The 20,224-nt window shown below is 42.2% G+C and overlaps 1 protein-coding gene across 1 annotated transcript in view; it reads right to left on the minus strand.

Moving 5' to 3' along the window:
• LOC148025174 (uncharacterized) overlaps positions 1-4,675 on the minus strand; it is a 37,246-nt gene extending 32,571 nt beyond the window's left edge. The window contains exon 1 of the mRNA XM_087694942.1: positions 4,105-4,675. Within this exon, the coding sequence (XP_087551068.1) occupies positions 4,105-4,495 (391 nt within the window). The 5' untranslated portion in view covers positions 4,496-4,675. The remainder of the gene's footprint in view (positions 1-4,104) is intronic.
• Between the last annotated feature and the right edge of the window lie 15,549 nt (positions 4,676-20,224).

The following is a 20,224-nucleotide window of genomic DNA, read 5'->3' on the forward strand; positions in this document are numbered from 1 at the left end:
TAAACGCCACTTCTCTAGTGACACCAACTGACACTTATAGCCAAATGGATGACCTAGGCCAACAATTGACACCAGATACCACCAAGTACCTGTGCGGCATAACTTATAGCAACTTTTGCCTTTGACATCCCGTAATTTCTTCGGGTCCTGGGCTCGTAAATTTACTTTAACCCCAGTTGCAACTCACATGTGCATCATTTACTTAATCATGTGATTAAAAATTAATCCACAGGTTAAGTGAGGTTTCCAAAATACATGTCCTCATGACATATCTCCCCCTTGAAATCCCTGTAATCGTCCTCAATTACATTGCATTGTGCCAAAGGAAAAGCATATTTGTCAAGGAGAGGATTGGAGAGAGAGAGAGAGAGAGAGAGAGAGAGAGTGAGAGAGAAAGAAAGAAAGAAAGAAAGTTATATTAACGTCTACAAAAGGCCAAGTTGGCCTATGAGACCAAAAGGTTACATACAAAATGTCTGGGAAGTTTTCCAAGTCCTAGAGAGAGAGAGAAGAGATGCAAAAGAGAGAGTATGAGTGACGAGGAGAGAGAAAGACTAGAAAAGAATAGAGAAAGACAAAAAGAGAGAGAAGACAGCTATGAAAGTTGAGAGAGAGAAGATGAAGGAGACTTATATTATGATACTGATGCCCCTAAAAATCAAGTCCCTTACACCTTTTATACCAGCTAGTGTAGCTAGTATTTTATCCCCACTATTTCCTCTCTTACATTCTATCTCCACCCAAAGCTTTTGCCCTCAAAAACAAGTTGAGCACTTATTACCAAAAAAATAGGGTACGAGCAAACCAGAGTACTACCTTACTGCTACAAACATTACAAGGATTATCCGATGGAATGAGGGGTAATTGTTGAGGTATAAAGGGTCATTGATCATGTATGATATATGGGTATGATTGGGGAGTGAGAAAATTTACATCTTGACCCATATTCTCTAAGAAAATGAAGGCTACAGGCAATGGACAACATGTTGTCTACTACACGACCCTGCTGTAGTAAATCTAAGATAACCTATTGTAGAGAACTCCGATCAAGGTGTTTGATACATAGAAACAAAGTTCTTAACAAGTACTTTCAGCCCATGTATGGCACTCAATGGTATCCATAATTCAGAATAAAATCTGATTCAAAACAGAAGGCTTCCTGCAAGCTGTCTAGACTGGAATAGGCCACAATTAGCTAAACTTCAGCCACGTCCACCTCTGGAATGTATTGAATGATGCATTCTCATCCATGGGAGGAAGCTCCTCTATGTAATCCACTGATGATCCAATAAAGGGCTTGAGCTGACTCACATGAAAGACATTGTGAATCCTAGTAGAAGGAGGCAATTCCAATCGGTATGCTAAGTCACCCACTCTCTTCATGATCCTGTAAGGCCCATAGAATCTGTGAGCTAGTTTGTTGTTAGACTTGTCTTTAAGAGTGGCATACCACCTAGACTTAGGTACTTTCAGTAAAACGAATTCCCCTTCCTGAAACTCAATGTTCTGTCACTTCTCATCAACATAAAGCTTCATTTGATCTTGAGCTTTCTTCAAGTGTAAATTACTAAAGCTAAGAGCAATCAAGTATGCATGTATCTTCTCATACTATGCCCTAGGTGCCTACTTTAAACCGTAGAGGGCCCTATATAAACGGCACACTTTGCTTTCTAACCCTTTTTGAACAAAGCTAGGAGATTGAGTAACATAAACCTCCTCGTGAATATCACCAATTAAAAAAGAAGTCTTCACATCCAATTGATACACATGCCAATCATAATGAGCAGCCAAAGCAATGACACTATGATTACAAACATCTCACCATAGTCAATCCCATGTTGTTGGGCATGCCCTTTAGTAACAAGACATGCCTTGTAGCGATCAATGCTACCATTAGATCTGCATTTTAATTCGTAAATCCACTTATTGCTTGTAGCACATTTGCCAACAAGCAAGTCACATAACTCCCACTTGCTATTCTTATCAATAGAATTAACTATGATTGCATAGTTGCCATCAAATATTCATTTTGTAAAGCATCATGTAAAGAGACAAGTTCTTCACTGCATGCAATAGCTACAACTTACAAGTGCCTGCGTAACCAAGTTACCCTGTGCATGGTAAGTGGCTGCTCTAGTTCTACCGGGAAGAAGAACAAGCTGTTTGCTATCCTGTAATGTATCTAACAGCCATCTAAGGACTGTTTTAGCTTCCCAAACAGTAACCCTCTCATTGGCCACTTCATAATCAGCAATGCCTTGATCAATGGGCTGAAAATCAGCCTACTGTTCACCTTGTGTTTGCTGCTGATTTTGCTACTATAAACCCTCAACAGGTTGTTGAAATTGACTAAAATCGGGTTCACTTTGCTGAAATAAAGGTAGCAAACAATCAAATATTTCCATAGGCCCCACATTGAGCTGACTTTTGCAGTCCATGAAGAGCTAATGGGGATATTCAGCAAATATCACATTTCTACTAAGCAAAATTTTATTGATGGGGGATTGGTACAAGAGGTACCTTTTACTTTTTGCACTATAACCATAAAGATGCATTTGACAACCTTGTCTTCCAATTTATGTCTTTGTGGTTGTGGCACCAAAGCATATGGCAAGCAACCAAAGACACGAATTGTGACACCAATGGTTTCCGGCCATTCCAAGCCTCATAGGGCATACAATCAACCAATGTGTTAGTTGGGTTGTGATTTAGCACATACACCACACACATGATAGCGTCAAGCCAAAACTTTGGGGACAACCTATTATATGACAGTATACAACATGCCATTTGCAGGAACGTATGATTTTTTCTTTCAGCCACACCATTTTGTTGAGGTGTGTAAGGCATAGTACACTAATGTATAATGCCCCCTTCAGCCAAAAAGGAGTTGAACTCCCGTGACATATAATTCCCCCCTCAATCAGTACATAGTACAATCAGGTTGCATCCACTACCATTTTCAGCCAAGGCTAAGAAGGTTTTAAACCATGCAAACACTACGGATTTGTGCTTCAAAGCATATGTCCAACAATGATGAGTCATATCATCAATAAAGGTAACAAAATACAAGTATTCTTCGATGGATTTGATACACATGGGCCCACAAATATCACTATGCACAAGCTGTAATTTTTTATCGGCACACATAGTACCACCCTCGGGAAACAAAGCACGAATCATTTTGCCAAGTACACAACTTTCACAAACATTGTGAGTAGGTACTTTCAACGAAGGGAGATCGAGCACCATATTTTTGCCTCTTAGGCATAGCAAACAGCCATAATCAAGATGACCAAACCAAGCATGCCATAACTCAGCGCCATCCACAACAGTGGCATCAACATGTAATGCATCCTCTAATGTTCTCCTTGTATATAAATCCCCCCAACTACATTGTGATTGATCTAGGGACAAGTCCTCATACATCACCCTTTTTTTAGTCTAGTTAGCACCAATTAACATTGGACAGTGCTAATCGGACACCATCGGATGGGACAACTAGCTCTCCCCTATGCCTCTAATGATGTTCAATCATAATGGAAAGTATGTGTGACGGCAAATGCATCTACAATCAAGGGATGTCATAGAAATTATTTTGTTGTGCTACCTTGTGTCTTTCATGGAACGGATACCACAGCATACTATTAGCTAGATAAAGTGATGCATGCATAATAATTAATACATCTGACAATGCTAATTTGCTTCCATCTTGTGCACTCATTATATAACATATTGATGACACATGAATATTCTTAGCTCTCAACAAAGGCAGAAAACCCCCACCCACTTTTCCAGGAAGGACCTTGCTATATTTCAAGTTACGTAACCATGCTATATTATCTGCTGCTTCTCCAATTCTTACGTGTGAATCAACAAACAAAAGCATTTACAGTCATCCCTGCATTTGTTCATGTGAAGCTAGAATTATAACGCAAGCTACTGGGTGAAGAAGTCTACTTTCAGACAGCTCCAGCTTGAGCACAAGTACTTCTTTGTAAAATTCTTCTACGTAATGTAATTAGCCACCCATTTTTTCGCAAAAAAATTATAGACCAGTATTCACGTTTGTGCAAGAGAGATACCAGTATATCATGTGCTCACCACTGCAACATAGATGATGGAGGTCTATTCCAGTGGCCGTCAGAGCTTGCAAGGTATCTTCGCTGATCAAATTGCGGGTGTTGCAATAAGCGTCGATGGAGACAGGGCCACGAAATCCGCTCATTCTCAGCGCAGAAAGGATGTTCGGCCCTATGCAGTGAGGATCTGAGTCATCTGGGACCCTGCAGCCGTTGAGATCCCAAAACACAGCCACCTGCCAGTTGTTGCTTCTGTTGTTGTTCGTTCTCTCCACGGCACGAGGTACGCCCTCTTCTACCAAGACCGCATGGCTACTGTAAAGCTTTGGAAAGCTGCATGCCTGACAAAACCTGGCGTGCCTCCTGATGTAGTGGTCCAGCCAGTTGCCCTTGGCGGGCCAAAGCCTAAGCATGGCTGATGGCAGATGGATTGCCGACACGGTGTAATCTCAGTAGCAGGAAACTAGACACTCCGGGCTCGCCAAGGCGCTTCATGCAATACACCTAAGGCTCTCCAATTTTGAGATTTTTCAAAATCGATTGACTAAAAGACCAAAAATCATACACACACACACACACAAATCTCTTTTCTCTCTCTCTCTCTCTCTCTCTCTCTCTCTCTCTCTCTCATACACACACACACACAAATCATGTCTACTTCAATGGAGGAAGTTATTAGTGTCCCCCCCTTGCCATTCTATGCTATGACAATCATGTTTGCTTGTGTGGAGGAAGGGAAGAGTCTTCCCTACCCCCTCAATACATGTCTATTTTGACAAAGGAAGTGAAGAGGGTGAAAGTGTGTTAACCTCACAAAATAGCATGTCCAGACAACTAACTTAGCACAAATTCTAGATGTACTAACTAGATCCAAAGACAACTAATAACAACAAAAGAATTATCTACTATGCATTGGAAACCTCTTGAAATAAAGAATCTTAATGGAAAACCTCCAAAAAAATTTGGTTTGATTTGCAAAAAATTCACCATACTTCCATTTTTTAAAAAACCTACTTGGTAGCGTATTGCTTACAAGGCAATTAGCGTAGCGCATTAACATGCTTTGATCCAAGAGTCTTACTCCTCCCCTCCCCACACTGCCATTCATGTTAGCTTTGACGAAGAAATCAAAGAGATTTACCTATTTTTGTTGCATTCATATACCAACATTGGGACCATGGACACACCTTTGTTAATTCAAGAGTTTCGATGCATGAAGAACACAACTACCTCTCACCTAGCCTACTCACATGAACATACAAATGTGGTGAATGGACTTACCTTTACTTACCACATCATCATGGCTTGCTTGGTGAGTCATGCTCCAGTATCCATGCATAACTCACGTGCTTGTCTCCTTGCTCGTGTTGTTGCCATGCTTGTAAGAACCACCAAGGATAGCTCAAGGAGATGAAGACACATAAGGAGAAGGTTGATTTGTCATGTCCCTTGCTTCATCCTCTTCCTACTTCACACATGTTCACTATCACTTGCTATGCTCCAAGAGAATGGATAAAGAAGAAGAGAAAGATGCAAGGGTCTCTCACCCAATGTCTCCTAGTCTTACACTAACTCTTTTGCAAGAAAAGACAACACAAACATGAAAACTACAAGTTTGCATACACATAACTAGCCTTTTCCATTTCTCACTTGCTTGTCTCCTTGCTCGTGTTGTTGCCATGCTTGCATGAACCACCATAGATAGCTTAAGGAGATGAAGAGAGATAAGGAAAACTTTGCTTGTCACATCCCTTGCTTCCTCACTGTTCCTATTTCACACTCTCTCACTATCACTTGCTATGCTCCAAGAGAATGGATAGAGAAGAAGAGATTGATGTAAGGGTTTCTCACTCAATGTCCCCCACTCTCACACTATCTCTCTTGCAAGAAAAGATAACACAACCATAAAAGCCACAAGTTTGCATGCATATGAATAGCCTTTTCTATTATATCTTATCCTTTTTATACAATAGTTCTAGAGTTTTCACCTTTTTTAGATAAGGGTAAGCATCCCTTGTATATAGAAACAACAATCATATATAAGTGTAAATAATAAAGAATAAGGGTACCATTCATTTTGTACCCATATAACTCTCTTGTGTTATTCTCTCTCTTAACCCTCTTGAACGCCATAGCTTATATCTCCCATCTCACAATTGCTTCCCTCTCAACTAGTATTAGAACAATGTTTGGTGTTTGTGGGAGCTTGTGCTTGGAGCAAAGTGAGGAGCACAAGGAGTGAAGCTTTGTCAAAAAGATTAAGGATTTTAGCTTCTTCTTTGAAATTAGTGCTTCTTGTTTGCATCTTGATGGAGATACTATTCTTATCACCAAGCTTTACATCTAAGGCAAGCACGTTGCTAGCGGTCCCCCTAGCAGGGGTCCGAGGGCAGCGTCCTCGGCCCACGGCAAAGGGAATATTCCCTAGCCGACTAAAAATGCGTTGCAAGCATCCACTTTGGAGCCATTCTATCCATTTTCATAAGTAGCTATGGCAACTCGATAATACTTTCGTATTTTTTGCCATAAAGTTTGCATACAATATTCAATTGCAGTATTATATAAGTGAAAACAAAGAGCATAATAAGAGCTATAGATATTATAATCACACAGTTGATTTTGCATAGTTTTTAGTTCTTTGTTTTACACAAATAAAACAACTCTAATTTGGACAATAATTTTGGATTTCATCTCAGACTCAGATGCTCCTACATTACTCCTATCTTTGAATTGTACATAAATTTTGATGGTGAAGGGAGCTCTCTCGCTCAATCCCCAAGACTTATGGACCACTTATTGGTCAAGCGTTTCAAGCTGAGTGACCATGGCTACCTCTCACATAACCGACGCACTCTCCCTACCTATGGGGTGTAGTGAGCTTACCTTGATGCATGCCTGATCGAGTACCCTCCGCTCCCGTGCACATTGGTAGCTCCATGATCCTTGATGCAAGCTCGCGCAACCTCAATCCCTTTCCTTCAAGCTCCATCCTCCATAGCCGCACAAGACAAGAGAAGAGAAGAAGATGAAGAGAGGAGATGGGGAGCATCTTCTCCTCGATCCCTCACTCTCACACACTCACTCCCTCACTCCCTCACACTCCCTCACTCCCTCACTCAAGCACACACAAGTGGGCAAGAAGAAGAGAAGAAGAAGAATAAGCTTTTTGCCACACACCAAGAATGAGCTTTTCATTCACTTTTCAACTTTATATACAAAACCCTAAATCCCTTTGGGCGGTCATTCCCTTTTTACATGGCCACGGCCATGGGGGCCAAGCCCTTTTTCCTGCCCTAACTTCCTAGCTTTGTCCTACCCCCCATCCATGGTTACAAATTGCACAAGAGAGAGCCTGGCACTCTTTTACAAATATTTTGGCTGCACCTTTATATTTAGAGGTGCGCCTTCTCACTTTTGGCTCTTTTTGCAGCTTTCATGGTTGCGCCTTGGACTCCTATTGGTTGTTCCCATGCTTTTGGATTTGTTCCCGGTTTGTTCCTTTATGATGCGCCTTTTCCTTTTTTTTGCCTTGCGCTTTTCCTCTTGATGTCTCTTTTTCTACTTTCTCTACTCTGCAGTAAACATTACCCCCCTCCTAGCCGAGTGCTGTCCCATGGCACTGCTGGGTGGTGAGTTGGACAGTGGTGATGGGGTAGCCTGGTGGCTTTTTGAGTTTGTATACAAGCCCTAGTTGAGAATGTGTTGGAGGGATACGGTGTTGGAGTGAGTCCCTCCGGGGAGCTGGTTGTAGTGGAGGTCTACCTTTAAAATTGATGATGGTGTTAAGGCAAACCCCCATCTTAAGGTTGGCCAGGGGTGGATCTACCCTTGAAATTAAAAATGGTGTTGGGCAGATCCTCCTTGGAGAAGTCGAAGATGGTGAAATTGCCCTCGAGGTTGAGGATGCCGTTGGAAGAATTTCCTTTGTTGTGTCCTCTCCTTGATGTGACACGATCTTAACCTACAAGACAAAGTTGTGCACTTTCTAAGGGGTGTGTCTGCCTTACCGTGTGGTGTGTGGTGCACATGCTTGTGGAACTGGGAGATGGGTCTAACCTTGGGCAAGCCCTTGGTGGTGTCCCGCACTTGAGGACCCAGTTCGTGCGTCGTTGTATGTGCGGTGCATCGCTTAGGGAGATAGGTTTGGGAGAATCTCTTGCCCTTGATGTGTCCTAACATGTGTAGTGGGGGACAAGGCTAGGTATGGAAATCCTAGGTGCAGTGATTGTGACACTCAATATGCTTTTTGGAGGGGGTTCCAATGTTTCCACCTTTTTCTTTCTTCCTTTTTTTCTTTTTCTTTTTCTTTTTCTTTTTTTTTCATTCTTCCTTTTTTTTGAATTAGATGATTACAGCCGGCATTCTAATATAGGGGTGTGCTCAGGTTGTTGTGCCCTGATTTTCCTTCAACAATTCGCGAGGTGGTCTTAGAGACTTAGTTAAAAAGATGTGGCTCTGCAAGTATTCCTTGATACTAGCCTCTACATTAAGAGGTGTGGTTGACAAGAAAGGACAATTGCACCTCATAAAGTGGCTATCGCTCATGTCATCAAGGATCTTCATATAAAAAGAGGAAAGCATGGTTGCCCTCATCATGAGCCTAGCCATAGCACACCTATCTATTCCTAGGTTAATGTCAAAAAAGAGTGGGGGAAGGTGGGCTTCCTCAACTACTGGCTTTTGCTTAAGTAAAAACCTAATGGTCCTAAGATAATTACAAGTAGTTATGAAGGTTGGGTCCAGGCAGGAAGAGAAATCCTGGAGAAAGCAGTTGATGGATGGGCGCAAGTCCCCTGCTTTGAAGGTCATGCATTCCTCGGGAGTCTCTGCATTGACATTGTAGATCTTCGAAAAGTCATATCTTCCATGCACCTCCTTTCATAATCGACTCCATGTCTGCGAGGGTAGGACATGTAGATAGGATCATTCCGTTCCTCTGGGAATGCGCTACAAAAGGCTGTCCAGGCATCAAAGTTGGTATCCCAAATTCTCCTATGCCACTTTGGCTATGCCTCATAGCCTCGGACGGTCTTGGGAACCTAATAGACTTTGTCCTGCCAGTAATCCGCGGGCTCCCACCTCCATTGCGTGATTACGATGCTCTGCTCCTCGACCCATCGGTTCATAAGGGTATTGTCTAAGTGAATGATCCTTTCCACCACATCCAAAGGTAGGACTTGTTCTAAGGCTTGTGGGTAGAGGAAGGAGAACTCAAAGGGTCGGGATTGGAGTTCCTATGGTTGCTAGATGGTTAGATCCTGTGGCCAGTTGACGGGATGGTTATCCTTGCGTAGTGGCATGGGCTCGTCAAGAAGTTGCCATGGCCATGCTTGCGCTCTTTGTTGGGCTTGCTCCACAAGTTCACGTCTTCTTCTTCTGGCAGCAGTGATGTGTTTGGGGACTTGGGTACCCTCTAGCTCTTCTGGGGATAGGTTAGGCAAAGGCGGATTGGGCTCTTTGGTTTGTGGTTCTTCTTTGAATTCTTGCTCGAAATTCGGCCCTTCCTTGATGTCTTGTTCCATCATGGATTGGCGGACTGGGGGTGGATGGGGCTGCTCTTGTTCTTCGAATCCAAGTTTCTTAAGCTCATCAGTGGAGAGGACGGCTTGTCATAAGTAGCTATGTTGCTGCTCCTTGGTGATATCTGTGCCAGTTGGGAGTGCGTGCTCTTGCAAGCCATACCTCAAGGCTCTAGTCGTCAATTCTAGCTTCCTTTCCATTCTCTCCACCGAATCCTCGCCTTCAACTTGGGTGACATGAAGCACCATGCTCAGAAAAGCTTGCCTTTGAGTGTCTGAGCACACTTCTACAGCTTCTGCTCTAGATTCTGTGAGCACCCTCTCGCACTCTGCCACTACCAGGCGCTCTGTCAATCCTCGCACTCTTTCAAAATTGTGCCTCTCCCATTGCTGCGCTTTCTCTTCCAAGTCTTTCTTACCTTTATTCATTTCCTGAGACTGCATCATTACCACCTGGTGCTGCTCATTCCACACTTCCAGCATTTGGATCTTTTCTTTGTTTCGACGGTTCAGGTGCTCTTTTGCTATCCTTTTACCTTGCTCAATCGCAGTGAATTACTGGAGGGCTTCTGCGAGCCTTTCTGATAGATCTTTAGTAATTTGCGTGTGGCTTTCTAGCTCCGCCAGGCGTAGTCTTCTTTTGGTCATGGCCATGGCATTATCAGTGCCTCCACTTCCTGCTGGGCATTTTCCAAGTTGTCTTGCAGGCCTCTTCCTTCTCTTTCGCCATGACTTCTATTTCCCTCTCTAGTCTCTCTTGCTCCTCCATTGCTAACCACAACCGGAATACCATGGCATCTTCTTGTTCTTGGCGTTGTTCTTTTGATGCCTAGTCGATTGGTTCTCCCATAGTTGTGCATTCATTTCCTCCACACATGCCATTCATGGCTGAAGCTCAGCGTATTATTGGATGAGCAACTTGTGGCCCTGCTGCTTGGCCACTAGGTCTTGGGATTCATCTTCTAGCCTCTGCCTTAAGCAATCCTCCTTCTCTTGAGCCTCCTTTTCCTTGGCAATGAGTTGCTCTTTCAGGTTTCGAATTACTTTCTGATGTTCCGCGGCTTGCCGTGTCATCTCTAGCCTTAGTGCCGCAAAAACTTCTCTTTTGGCCTCTAGTTCTGTAGCCACGGCCTTCTTCTCTTCCTTAGCTCAGCTACATATGCGTCATAATCCGCAGCTGGGGGCATTGCAGGCAATGCTGTGGTGGTGGATGCTTCCAACCTTTGCCTTTTTGGGTCTTGCCTAGACTCTATGTCTGATGCAGCTGGCCTTTTGACTCCTGCTTCTGGTACCATCTCCTGTACTTTCGTAACTAAGAACTACATCATGGACATAAGTTTAGTGGTGTCCATGGTAGGCTCTAATTCTGACTCTTGTGTTGTGGAGGTGGTGGTTTGAGGCACAAAAGTCGAAGGGAGGGGATGTAGTAGGGCCTTGCCCCTTCCTGCAATAACAGGGGTGGCTCTCATGCTGCCGCTGGGCTCGCCTTCCTATCATGGGCTCAAGGGGTTCATCTCTCCAGCACCATGGGTCTCCTTGATAGACCTGTGCATGGCCTCTGCCATGTCTTCATCCTCCTTTCTCCTTAGCTCCTCAACCTCTTCTTCTGCTCTTCGTTTTCTCTCCTCCTCGGCTTTCTATGATTCCTCTATTGCCTTCTTCATTTCTTCCTCCTCTTTCCTCCTTTGTTCTTCTTTCACCCTTTTGGATTCTATTTGGGATCTTTTTAGTTCTGCCCTGTTCTTCTTTCGTCATGTCCTCCCTTCTCTGTTGCTAGGGTTTTGTGGCCTTCTTCTTCTCTTGTGCCCTGGCCTCCTTCTGGGTCGTCTGCACCTCTTGCTGCTTTATGTCAGGGTGAGGTGACTGATGGGGTGTCTCTCCCACTTCTTCCTCAACTCCTTCCGCCTCCCTCACTGCTTCCTAAATGATTGTTGTCAAGACCCCACCAACTTTGATTGTGGAGGCCTTGAAGGCAGGTTTCTTACACACTAATCTGGCCATTGAGGCTGGGGATTCCCCTCCTGCTAGTGATGCACTCGTGGCTAGGACTGCAGCTGAGTTCTTGATGGTTTTCAAGACAAACCCATTCCATCCCACATCTTTAGGGGACCCTACAACTATGCTCTCTAGCAGTGGCACGCTAATCATGTTCATCAAGGCATTGTACCTCTGTCCCGAGAAGAGAGCATGGGCTATCTTCGCTTGCATCCTTACTTTTGGGTTTGGGATGTCTGCTAGACTTATCCCATCCACCGTGTGCATATCATGCTTGTTTACTCCAAGCATGGCATATACATCTCTCTGAGGGCATTTTTCTTTCTCAGGGGCCAAACCTAGGGCCTTCTTCACCATTGCAGCACTTAGGGGTACCTCCACTTGACGTTCTTCTTCTCTTGTGTCTTGATTGTTATTGTGCCATAGTTCCTTGCATCATCAAAGCTCCTTAGGAATTCTGTGCACATGCCGTGGTCTGCTACTTGCCCTACTTTCTCCATGTACTTCCAGAGGGCAAACTTGTCCACTAGCTGCTTTACAGCCTGCTCTTCCAGGATAGCTTCGTCTAAGTTCAGCGTGTGCTTGAAGGTGAATTGACTAAAGCCCCTTGTTTCTACACTTAGGCCATATCTTGTTTGTTCTTCCTCTGTGAAGGGGAGTTTGCCACCTTTATCTTGCCCTGCCATTATGGGTACATGTCATTTACCATAGTCCAATATTAGTATTCCTCAAATGGATTTTTGGCAAGCAGGGAATTGATTTTGTTTCCATGAAGAGAATAAACAAGTTGAATTAGAGACATGAAATTTTCGAACAACAGCCTATTCATTCCAAAACATTTTTGACATTTTCTTTCCAACCCTTTTTTTAATTCTTTTATGCTTTTAACTTTGATTAAGACTTTTTGTTTCCTTCTTGCCTATGTTTTCTTAATCACCTTACCCCCTCCCCCCTCGAGAAATGATGAGAATCCTTCCTAGGATTGGACATGGGAGAGGCAAGGACATTTAAGCACAGTATGGTGCTATCTACTTTGGCATAAGCCAATTGTAGAAATGAGGTTGTATTCCAAGTGGACATGACGATTGAGATTATGAGGGCTAATGCATACTTGGGTAATGTAAGTTAGAACATCGGTTAGAAAATCACCCGAGTTAATGCCACACATGTAGCTCCTCTTCCATAAGGATGCGATCAATGTAAGGGTGGGTCAAGACCTGGTCGTCTAGGTGTTTGTTTCGAGTGATGGCCAAGACCCTGAAAGAGGTTGGTGCTACGTAAGTTGGGTCATACACGGTTGTTTTAATTGCAATCGTTGCTCAGCATTAGTCATTACTTGGCAACCCTGTTTCTCCCATTAGGTTACACCATTTTTGTAAGAATGATGAGTCAGAGTTAGCAAGATGAGTGAGTTCCTCAAGCTTAACGGGTGGCGCAGGCCTTTGGAGCTTGCGGTATGATATTATTAGCCGTTTGATGAGTGCGTGCTCTTTCAAAATTTCACCATTATCGATCAACTCCTTTGCAACCTTGGGGAATTTTACAAGATAAAGAACAAACATTAGAGGCAAGGGGTTCATCAAGCAAGTCGAGGTCAAGTCTTTCATAGCTCCTAGCAAATGTGGTAAAGGTGTTATCCAAGACCTTGATGCAAGTCACCAAGTCATCTCCTGTATTCTTAGCAAGGTCCTTCGCGACTGATAGAAATGAACGTCGCTCGTAGGAAGGCCCGAGACCTGCTGGTGGTTGGGGTGGAATTGAGCTAGACAATGATGATTCGAGGGGTAGCAAACTAGACAGTGGTGTATCTAAGGGTAACTCCGTAATCTAATCCATGTGTCCAATGCTACTTTGGGGTACTGAGGGTGGCTCCACTAGCATAGATGGTGCGTTGCCTTCCTCTTACGCAACCACTGGGGTGCCAAGCTCTCCGGACTTAGATGATTCCGGGGTATCAGGCTGATGTGTTGGTCGATAGATTGGTTGGGGTTTTTTTACCGCAACTATCATGGGTTCTGTGGGTCTTGCAGCTTGGGTTTCGTGGGTTGTCACTGCCTTAACAGGAGTGGAGCTTCTTGGAGATGGGGTGGCAAGCGATGGTCGTGGTTGGGCTATGCTCCTAGGATTTTCCTTATTGTGCACCCATATCCATGTGTTGCCTTCGTAGCATCCTTGGGCTCGCAATAGATTTTTGGGGATCCATCACAGCTTGATTGTGCACCTACGTCGATAACGTTAGGTCGGTCTCTTAGGTTTCGAATGATAGTTGTTAGCCTTGCAGGGCTATGTTTGCTTACTATGAGTAGGTCACTTTTGGTGCCTTGGCACCCATTTAAGCATGGGCTCTATAGTTTTGGGGATGGCCTTAGTTGGTAGTGGTTTTGTAGTCTGGGTGGGTTGCGATGACTCACGACCCCCCTCCTTAGGCTTGGTCCTAGGTAGCTCTATCGGTGGCATAGCAGGCTTTGGTGGAGCCTTACTGCCCTTGCTGAAAGCTGTCACGATTCAAACGTTGCCAATGGAAAGGTGAATACACTACAAATTGTAGTCCACATTGTAGTGTGCTTACTTCTTGAAAGTGCATCCTAACAATGATTCTAGGCCTGCATCCTTCATATTTGACAATACATAGAAGATGAGTGGTAGGCTCTCAGACTCGATAGAGACTGTGATCTTGCCCTTCCGTAGGAGTGCATATGACTTGCCCCCGAATGGGCTAAGTTTAGCTTTGGTGGGCTGTAACTATGGCTAACCAATAAGGGTCCAATGAGCATAAGTCAAGACATTGAATTCAACTCCCTCTTTGATCAAGGCATCAAATGTGTGCGTGCACCGGGCGGTGGTCATGATGCGCAGGTATGTTGGTGCTACTACCTCCTCATCCTCGTCCTCTAGTTCGGTGATGGTGGCTATGCAAACATTGATAGGGACGTCTGGCATAGGGGGCTCATGCAGTGGATGTGTCGAAGGGTAGTACTTCTTCATGTGACTACCATTAAAGGAGCCTATACCCTCACATGCAGGGGTTTCAAGTTCTACATTGCCCATCCTACGAATGGTGCGCACTCGGGCAAAACAATGTCTCCCTTTCCAAAGTCGTGTTGTTTGACATGCTCGTCAAACCACATCTTTCGTCGTGCTTTCTCACTAATGGAGTGGCAGTCCTCGTACTCATCATCGGAATCAGCTCCTTCTGACGCTCCTCATCCCCTAGACTCTCATTTCTAGCCTGTCCCCTTCGGTCGGTGACTAAGGCCCAATTGTACAGTAAGTTTAGATCGTGCACCTTAGTCCACTTCCACTTAGGTTCATCTAACAGATCTATGAGGGGTTTGAGATTAGTAGCGAGGTTGCCAACCAATCTGCCTGTTAGGTATTCTAGGATCTCATGAAGCTCTAACTTGTTGCTAGGGATATGGAAAGAGATAGGCCTCGGTTGGCCACTTGGGCTCCTGGCCATCATGTAAAGTGGCACTGAGGTCATCAGGAATTTGGTCAAAGGCTTGTAAGACTTCCTTACTAGCATGTCGCCCCTAAGCATGGCAAAGATGGCATCCAAGTCGACAGGGGTCGTCTTCCAAGTGTCCATCTCAACCTTTACTGCTTCAGTTCGATTTCATAGGAAGATTAATCGAGGACTCATTAGGCCTAGTAGTTCTCTTTTTGGTGCACTTGTCCTATTAGTTTAAGAAGAAAAATAATACCTATAAGATGTGCATTGACTATCGTGCCCTAAACAAAATCATTGTTAAGAATAGATATCTGATCCCTAGGGTAGACGATCTCATGGATAAACTACAAGGGGCCACTGTTTTTAGCGAGATAGATATCAAGTCTAGATATCATCAAGTACGCATGGATACACCTGACATTTTTAAGACTATATTTAGCACTCAGTTTGGTCACTATGAATTTCTTGTTATGCCTTTCGGTTTGACCAATGCACCAGCTACATTCAATCATATGATGAATAATATATTTTTCAAGTATTAGAATTGTGCAATTGTTTTCTTTGATGATATTTTGGTTTTCAGTAAGGATAAGAATGAGCATTGTGAACATCTATCTTTAGTTTTCAAATTCTTGAAAGAGAATCAATTGTATGCTAACCCTAACAAGAGTGAATTTTTCCAAACCCAGATTGAATACTTAGGTCACATTGTTTCTTCTGATGATATTCGCGTTGATCCTAAAAAGATAGAGGCAATTTTGAATTGGTCAATCCCTAAAAATATGCATGAGTTACGTTCTTTCTTAGGCCTTGCTAGTTTTTATAGAAAAATTGTGAGAGATTTTTCATTGGTTGCATTGCCTTTGATGAAATTGTTAAAGAAAGGTGTTGTGTATCGTTGGTCTGACAACCAACAAAAGTCTTTTGATTTGTTGAAACATGCTTTAACACATGTACTTGTCTTGCAATTACTTGATTTTAGTCGACCATTCTTCCTAGTAGTCATCGATGCTAGCAGATCAGGAATAGGAGTTGTCCTCATGCAAGATTCACATCCCATAGCCTATTCTAGTTGCAAACTTAAACCTTTTGAGTTGAAGTATTCCACCTATGATAAAGAATTGTTAGCTGTAGTTCAAGCCTTACGTCAATGGAAACACTATCTAATGGGATTCGAATTTATGATTAAAATTGACTAGCAAAGTATCAAACATCTCGTTAGTCAGCCACAAATTTCTGATCGCCATATTAAATGGACTGCTTTCATTCAAAGTTTTCATTCACTTATCCAATATCAGCCAGGAAGAGAAAATGTTGTTGCTGATACATTGAGTAGGAGACCAAGTATCCATAATATTTCCGTTCTATCCTTTGATTTCCTTACTCTTATGAAGGATACCTATGACCATGATCCCAATTTTCAAGCTAATTGGAACAAATTAGTTGCTAATAACTGGATTCTCTTATTATGATGGATTTATGTTTTATGAGAAAAGATTGTGTGTCATTGTTCAATTTAGATCATTTGTGTTGAACGAAATTCATTGTCCTCCATATCAAGATCATAGAAGTAGTATTTCCACTTTAAGATATATTGGTTGAAGATTTTTATTGGCTGCAAATGGAATCTGATATTTCTAACTTTGTTTTGAGTGTTTAATTTGCCAAAGAGTCAAGCGACACCATGGTAAGCAATATGGTTTGTTAATACCTTTACCAATTCTTGACCATCCATGGGAACATATTTCAATGGATTTTATAACTGGTTTGTCTAATACACAAGCTAATCATGATATGACTATAGTAGATTGATTTAGTAAGCAAGCATATTTTCTACCATGCAAGAAAGCATTAACTACATCTCAAGCTACACAATTGTTTTTGGAGACTGTTTTTTTACTAATCATGGTTTGCTAAAAGTTATTATTTTTTATCGTGATTCTAGATTTTGTAATAATTTTTGGACTGTTTTGTTTTCTAATTTGGGTACTAAGATTGATTTCTCATTTGCATTCCATCCTGAAACCAATGGGCAAACAAAAGCTACTCATAGTACAACTCTAGATCTTTTAAGTGCATACACAATTTCAAAACCACAAACATGGGACACACACTTGCATCTACTTCAATTTATATACAATAATACACCTATTACTAAATTGATTGCTTATTACGCATTCTCTTTTTAACAAATTTATGTCAATAGATTAATGACTCACTTTTCTTTAAGTGTTGATGATGATCTAGCATGACCATGAGACCATTTAAAGACTAGCATTCCTAGTGCATCACTTAATGGGGTGATCAGAGCACTGTGACGGGGATATCTGGTATAGGCAGTACAAGTTATGAAGGGGGAAAGAAGTGTCTGCCAAGTGTAAGAGTGTACACAAGAACCAAGGAGTTATACATAAATGAAGACGGATTGAGTTCTAAGAAGAGGAAGTGCATTAGAATTGTGTATATATATTTATGTGTGCATCTGGGGATGCCCGAGAACATTTACTTGTGTGTAATGAGCATTGCATTCATTTGGGGTCATCCTCTCCCTTACAAGTCAAGGTTTTAAAGTCTTTCATTAAGAAAGATGAGAGAGGTAATTCTCTCACTAAGAAAGACGAGAGACATGATCCTTTGGAAGTGAGGAGAGAAATGATTTTCTCTTTCTAAGGTCTAAAATGACACAAGCTTTTGTGTCAAATTCAATCTTAAGGTTGAGGCCCAAGGCAATTTAATGAACTCTCCTTATCTATGGCTCAAGGTGGTTGCATGACCACAAGTTAAGAGTACAGTTTAAAAAGCTATTTTTCTTAAAAGACATGGTGAATCCATTTTTGAAATATATTTCGATAGAAAGATGATCTCTAAAAATGGCCCACTGGAGTTATCGGAATAAATGAGATCTACAACTTTCGTGTTGGACATTTTTCCATCCGAACAATGCACAAAGAGATATCTCGAAATCGGTGCTGCAGAGTAGGTCTTGGAACAACCACATCTTGCATGAAGATCAACCTTTCCAATCTTGGCACTCAAGTCTCTCTCCAAGAAGAGAAGCTCTTGAAAGCCTATAAAAGAGGAGGCTCTCCTTGGGTGTGGGGGAGGTGAAGGAAGCATCACTTTGCATACATCCAAGAGGAGAAGAGAATGAGCAAGTGCTACAGAAGCCCGACTGAAATCAAGTTCCAAGAGGAGAAGAGAAGGAGCAAGTGTTGCGAAAGCTCTACTGAAATCAAGTTCCAAGAGGAGATCCCTACACATATTCTATAGGAGAGAAGGTGTAAGTGCTACGGAAGCTCTCTGAAATCAAGCTCCAAGAGGAGATCCCTACACATATTGTGTGGGAGAGAAAGAGAGACTCAAGAAGGATCAAAAGGTGCCAACTTCCAAGTTGTGCAAGTGTTAGCCAGTTGTATACAGTGCAAGGAACCGTGATCTTGTTCCCAAGATCTACAAGTAAGAACTGGTTTATGTGTAACGGAGGAGCTTGCTCCTTGTCAATAGTATAACTCCACAAGGGGGAGGATTGGCCCATCTTCTAGTCCCTAGTGTGTTGTCAATCTCTCTATCTATCTATCTATCTCTCTCTCTCTCTCTCTCTCTCTACATCTTTCTTTTCTCTCATCTGTTCTCTCTCTGTGCCAGCATAATATTCACCATATATATTTTAAGTATATAAGAAAGCTGATCATGTATCTCGAATCTTATAACAAGACCACACACAGCTACTCATAAAACACCTTTTAAAATCATTTATGGACATAGATCACCTACACATGTCACATCATTGTCAAATAAAGTTAAAGCTGCTGATGATATTGTCAATATGCATGCTACTATTTTTGCTCAAGTTAAAGATATGATTGCGAAAGCCCAACAATCATACACTAAACAAGCTAATAAAAAAAGAAAAGCCATGAGTTTCAATGTTAGTCATTATGTTTGGTTACGCTTAAAAAGAGAAGATTGAAAAGTGTTGAGAAACACCGTGTTGTTAAATTAGCACCTAGGTTTTATGGACCTTTCAAAATAATTCACAAGATAAATGACAATGCATTTAAATTAGAACTACCCAAACATTGAAAAATCCATAATACTTTTCATATCAGTTTGTTATGACCTTTTAGAGGCCAATTACGTGTCCACCCTGTTTATGAAAACCCTCCTTTGTTAGAAGAAGAAACTGAAATCCTTGAACCTGAAACTATTCTAGACACTGACTTATAACCACTAGAACAGGCTGTAGATATTCTAGGTATTTGGTTAAGTTTAAATATCATCATGTTGAAGAGACCCAATGGATGCATACCCGTGACCTAAGTGCTTACCCCTCACTGCTGGCTCCACATTGAGCTAATAGCAATTGAGGACAATTGCTATCCCATCTCAAGGGTATGATGCTAGGAGGCATACTTCATGGTGGATTTCGTGACCATGGTGGATTCCGTGAGGTTTTTTCGGTGGATTCCATAAAATTATTTATTTGATGGGGCTCATACACAAGGTGGATTCCTTGTGCGAGAAGTTGACGGGGATGCCTGTCCTTTTCAGGTGTTAGATTAATTTAATGTGCATGTGGGTGATTCCACAACAGGTGATTTTGTAAAATACATATTAATGGACGTTTATGAGTTTAAAGTGCGCACTCAAATTAAATTAAGTTCAGGACAAAGTTCCAACCTATTTAATTATTTTGTAGCTAAAGACTACTAGGTATTCACTTTTGTTGGATTTTATTTATTTATTTTTTAACAATTGTAAATGCTTCAGTTGTATGTGTAGAGCAGGTGGCGGAGGCGTTGGGTAGCATCGGGCAATGGCGCGAATCCAAATGCCTAGAAGAATTACTATTTTTGATGGGTGCGTGCCTTATCACTAAAGGCGTGGTGCCAATATTTATTTAAGTGTGCTTATTTATTAAAGTGCTTGATAAAACATTTATTATTTTGTATGTACATAGGCGATCGGTTAAATATTTCATTATTTGATATTTGTATTTGGGCACAGCCCCGACTTTTGGACGCCCAAACGCTTTACTTTCGCAAATGCTAAAGCATGCTATTTGTAAAGTAGGTTGTTTTTGAGCTTGAAGATAAATAAATCTATAAATACATGCCTTGTGAAGTGCTCACACAGGGCATGGGGGGAGATTGGACCCAAATGGTCTCTTTTATCTC

Source organism: Lygodium microphyllum, chromosome 15 (assembly GCF_053477565.2).
Source record: "Lygodium microphyllum isolate KBCC chromosome 15, Lygodium_microphyllum_v1.1.10, whole genome shotgun sequence".
NCBI lineage: Eukaryota > Viridiplantae > Streptophyta > Polypodiopsida > Schizaeales > Lygodiaceae > Lygodium > Lygodium microphyllum.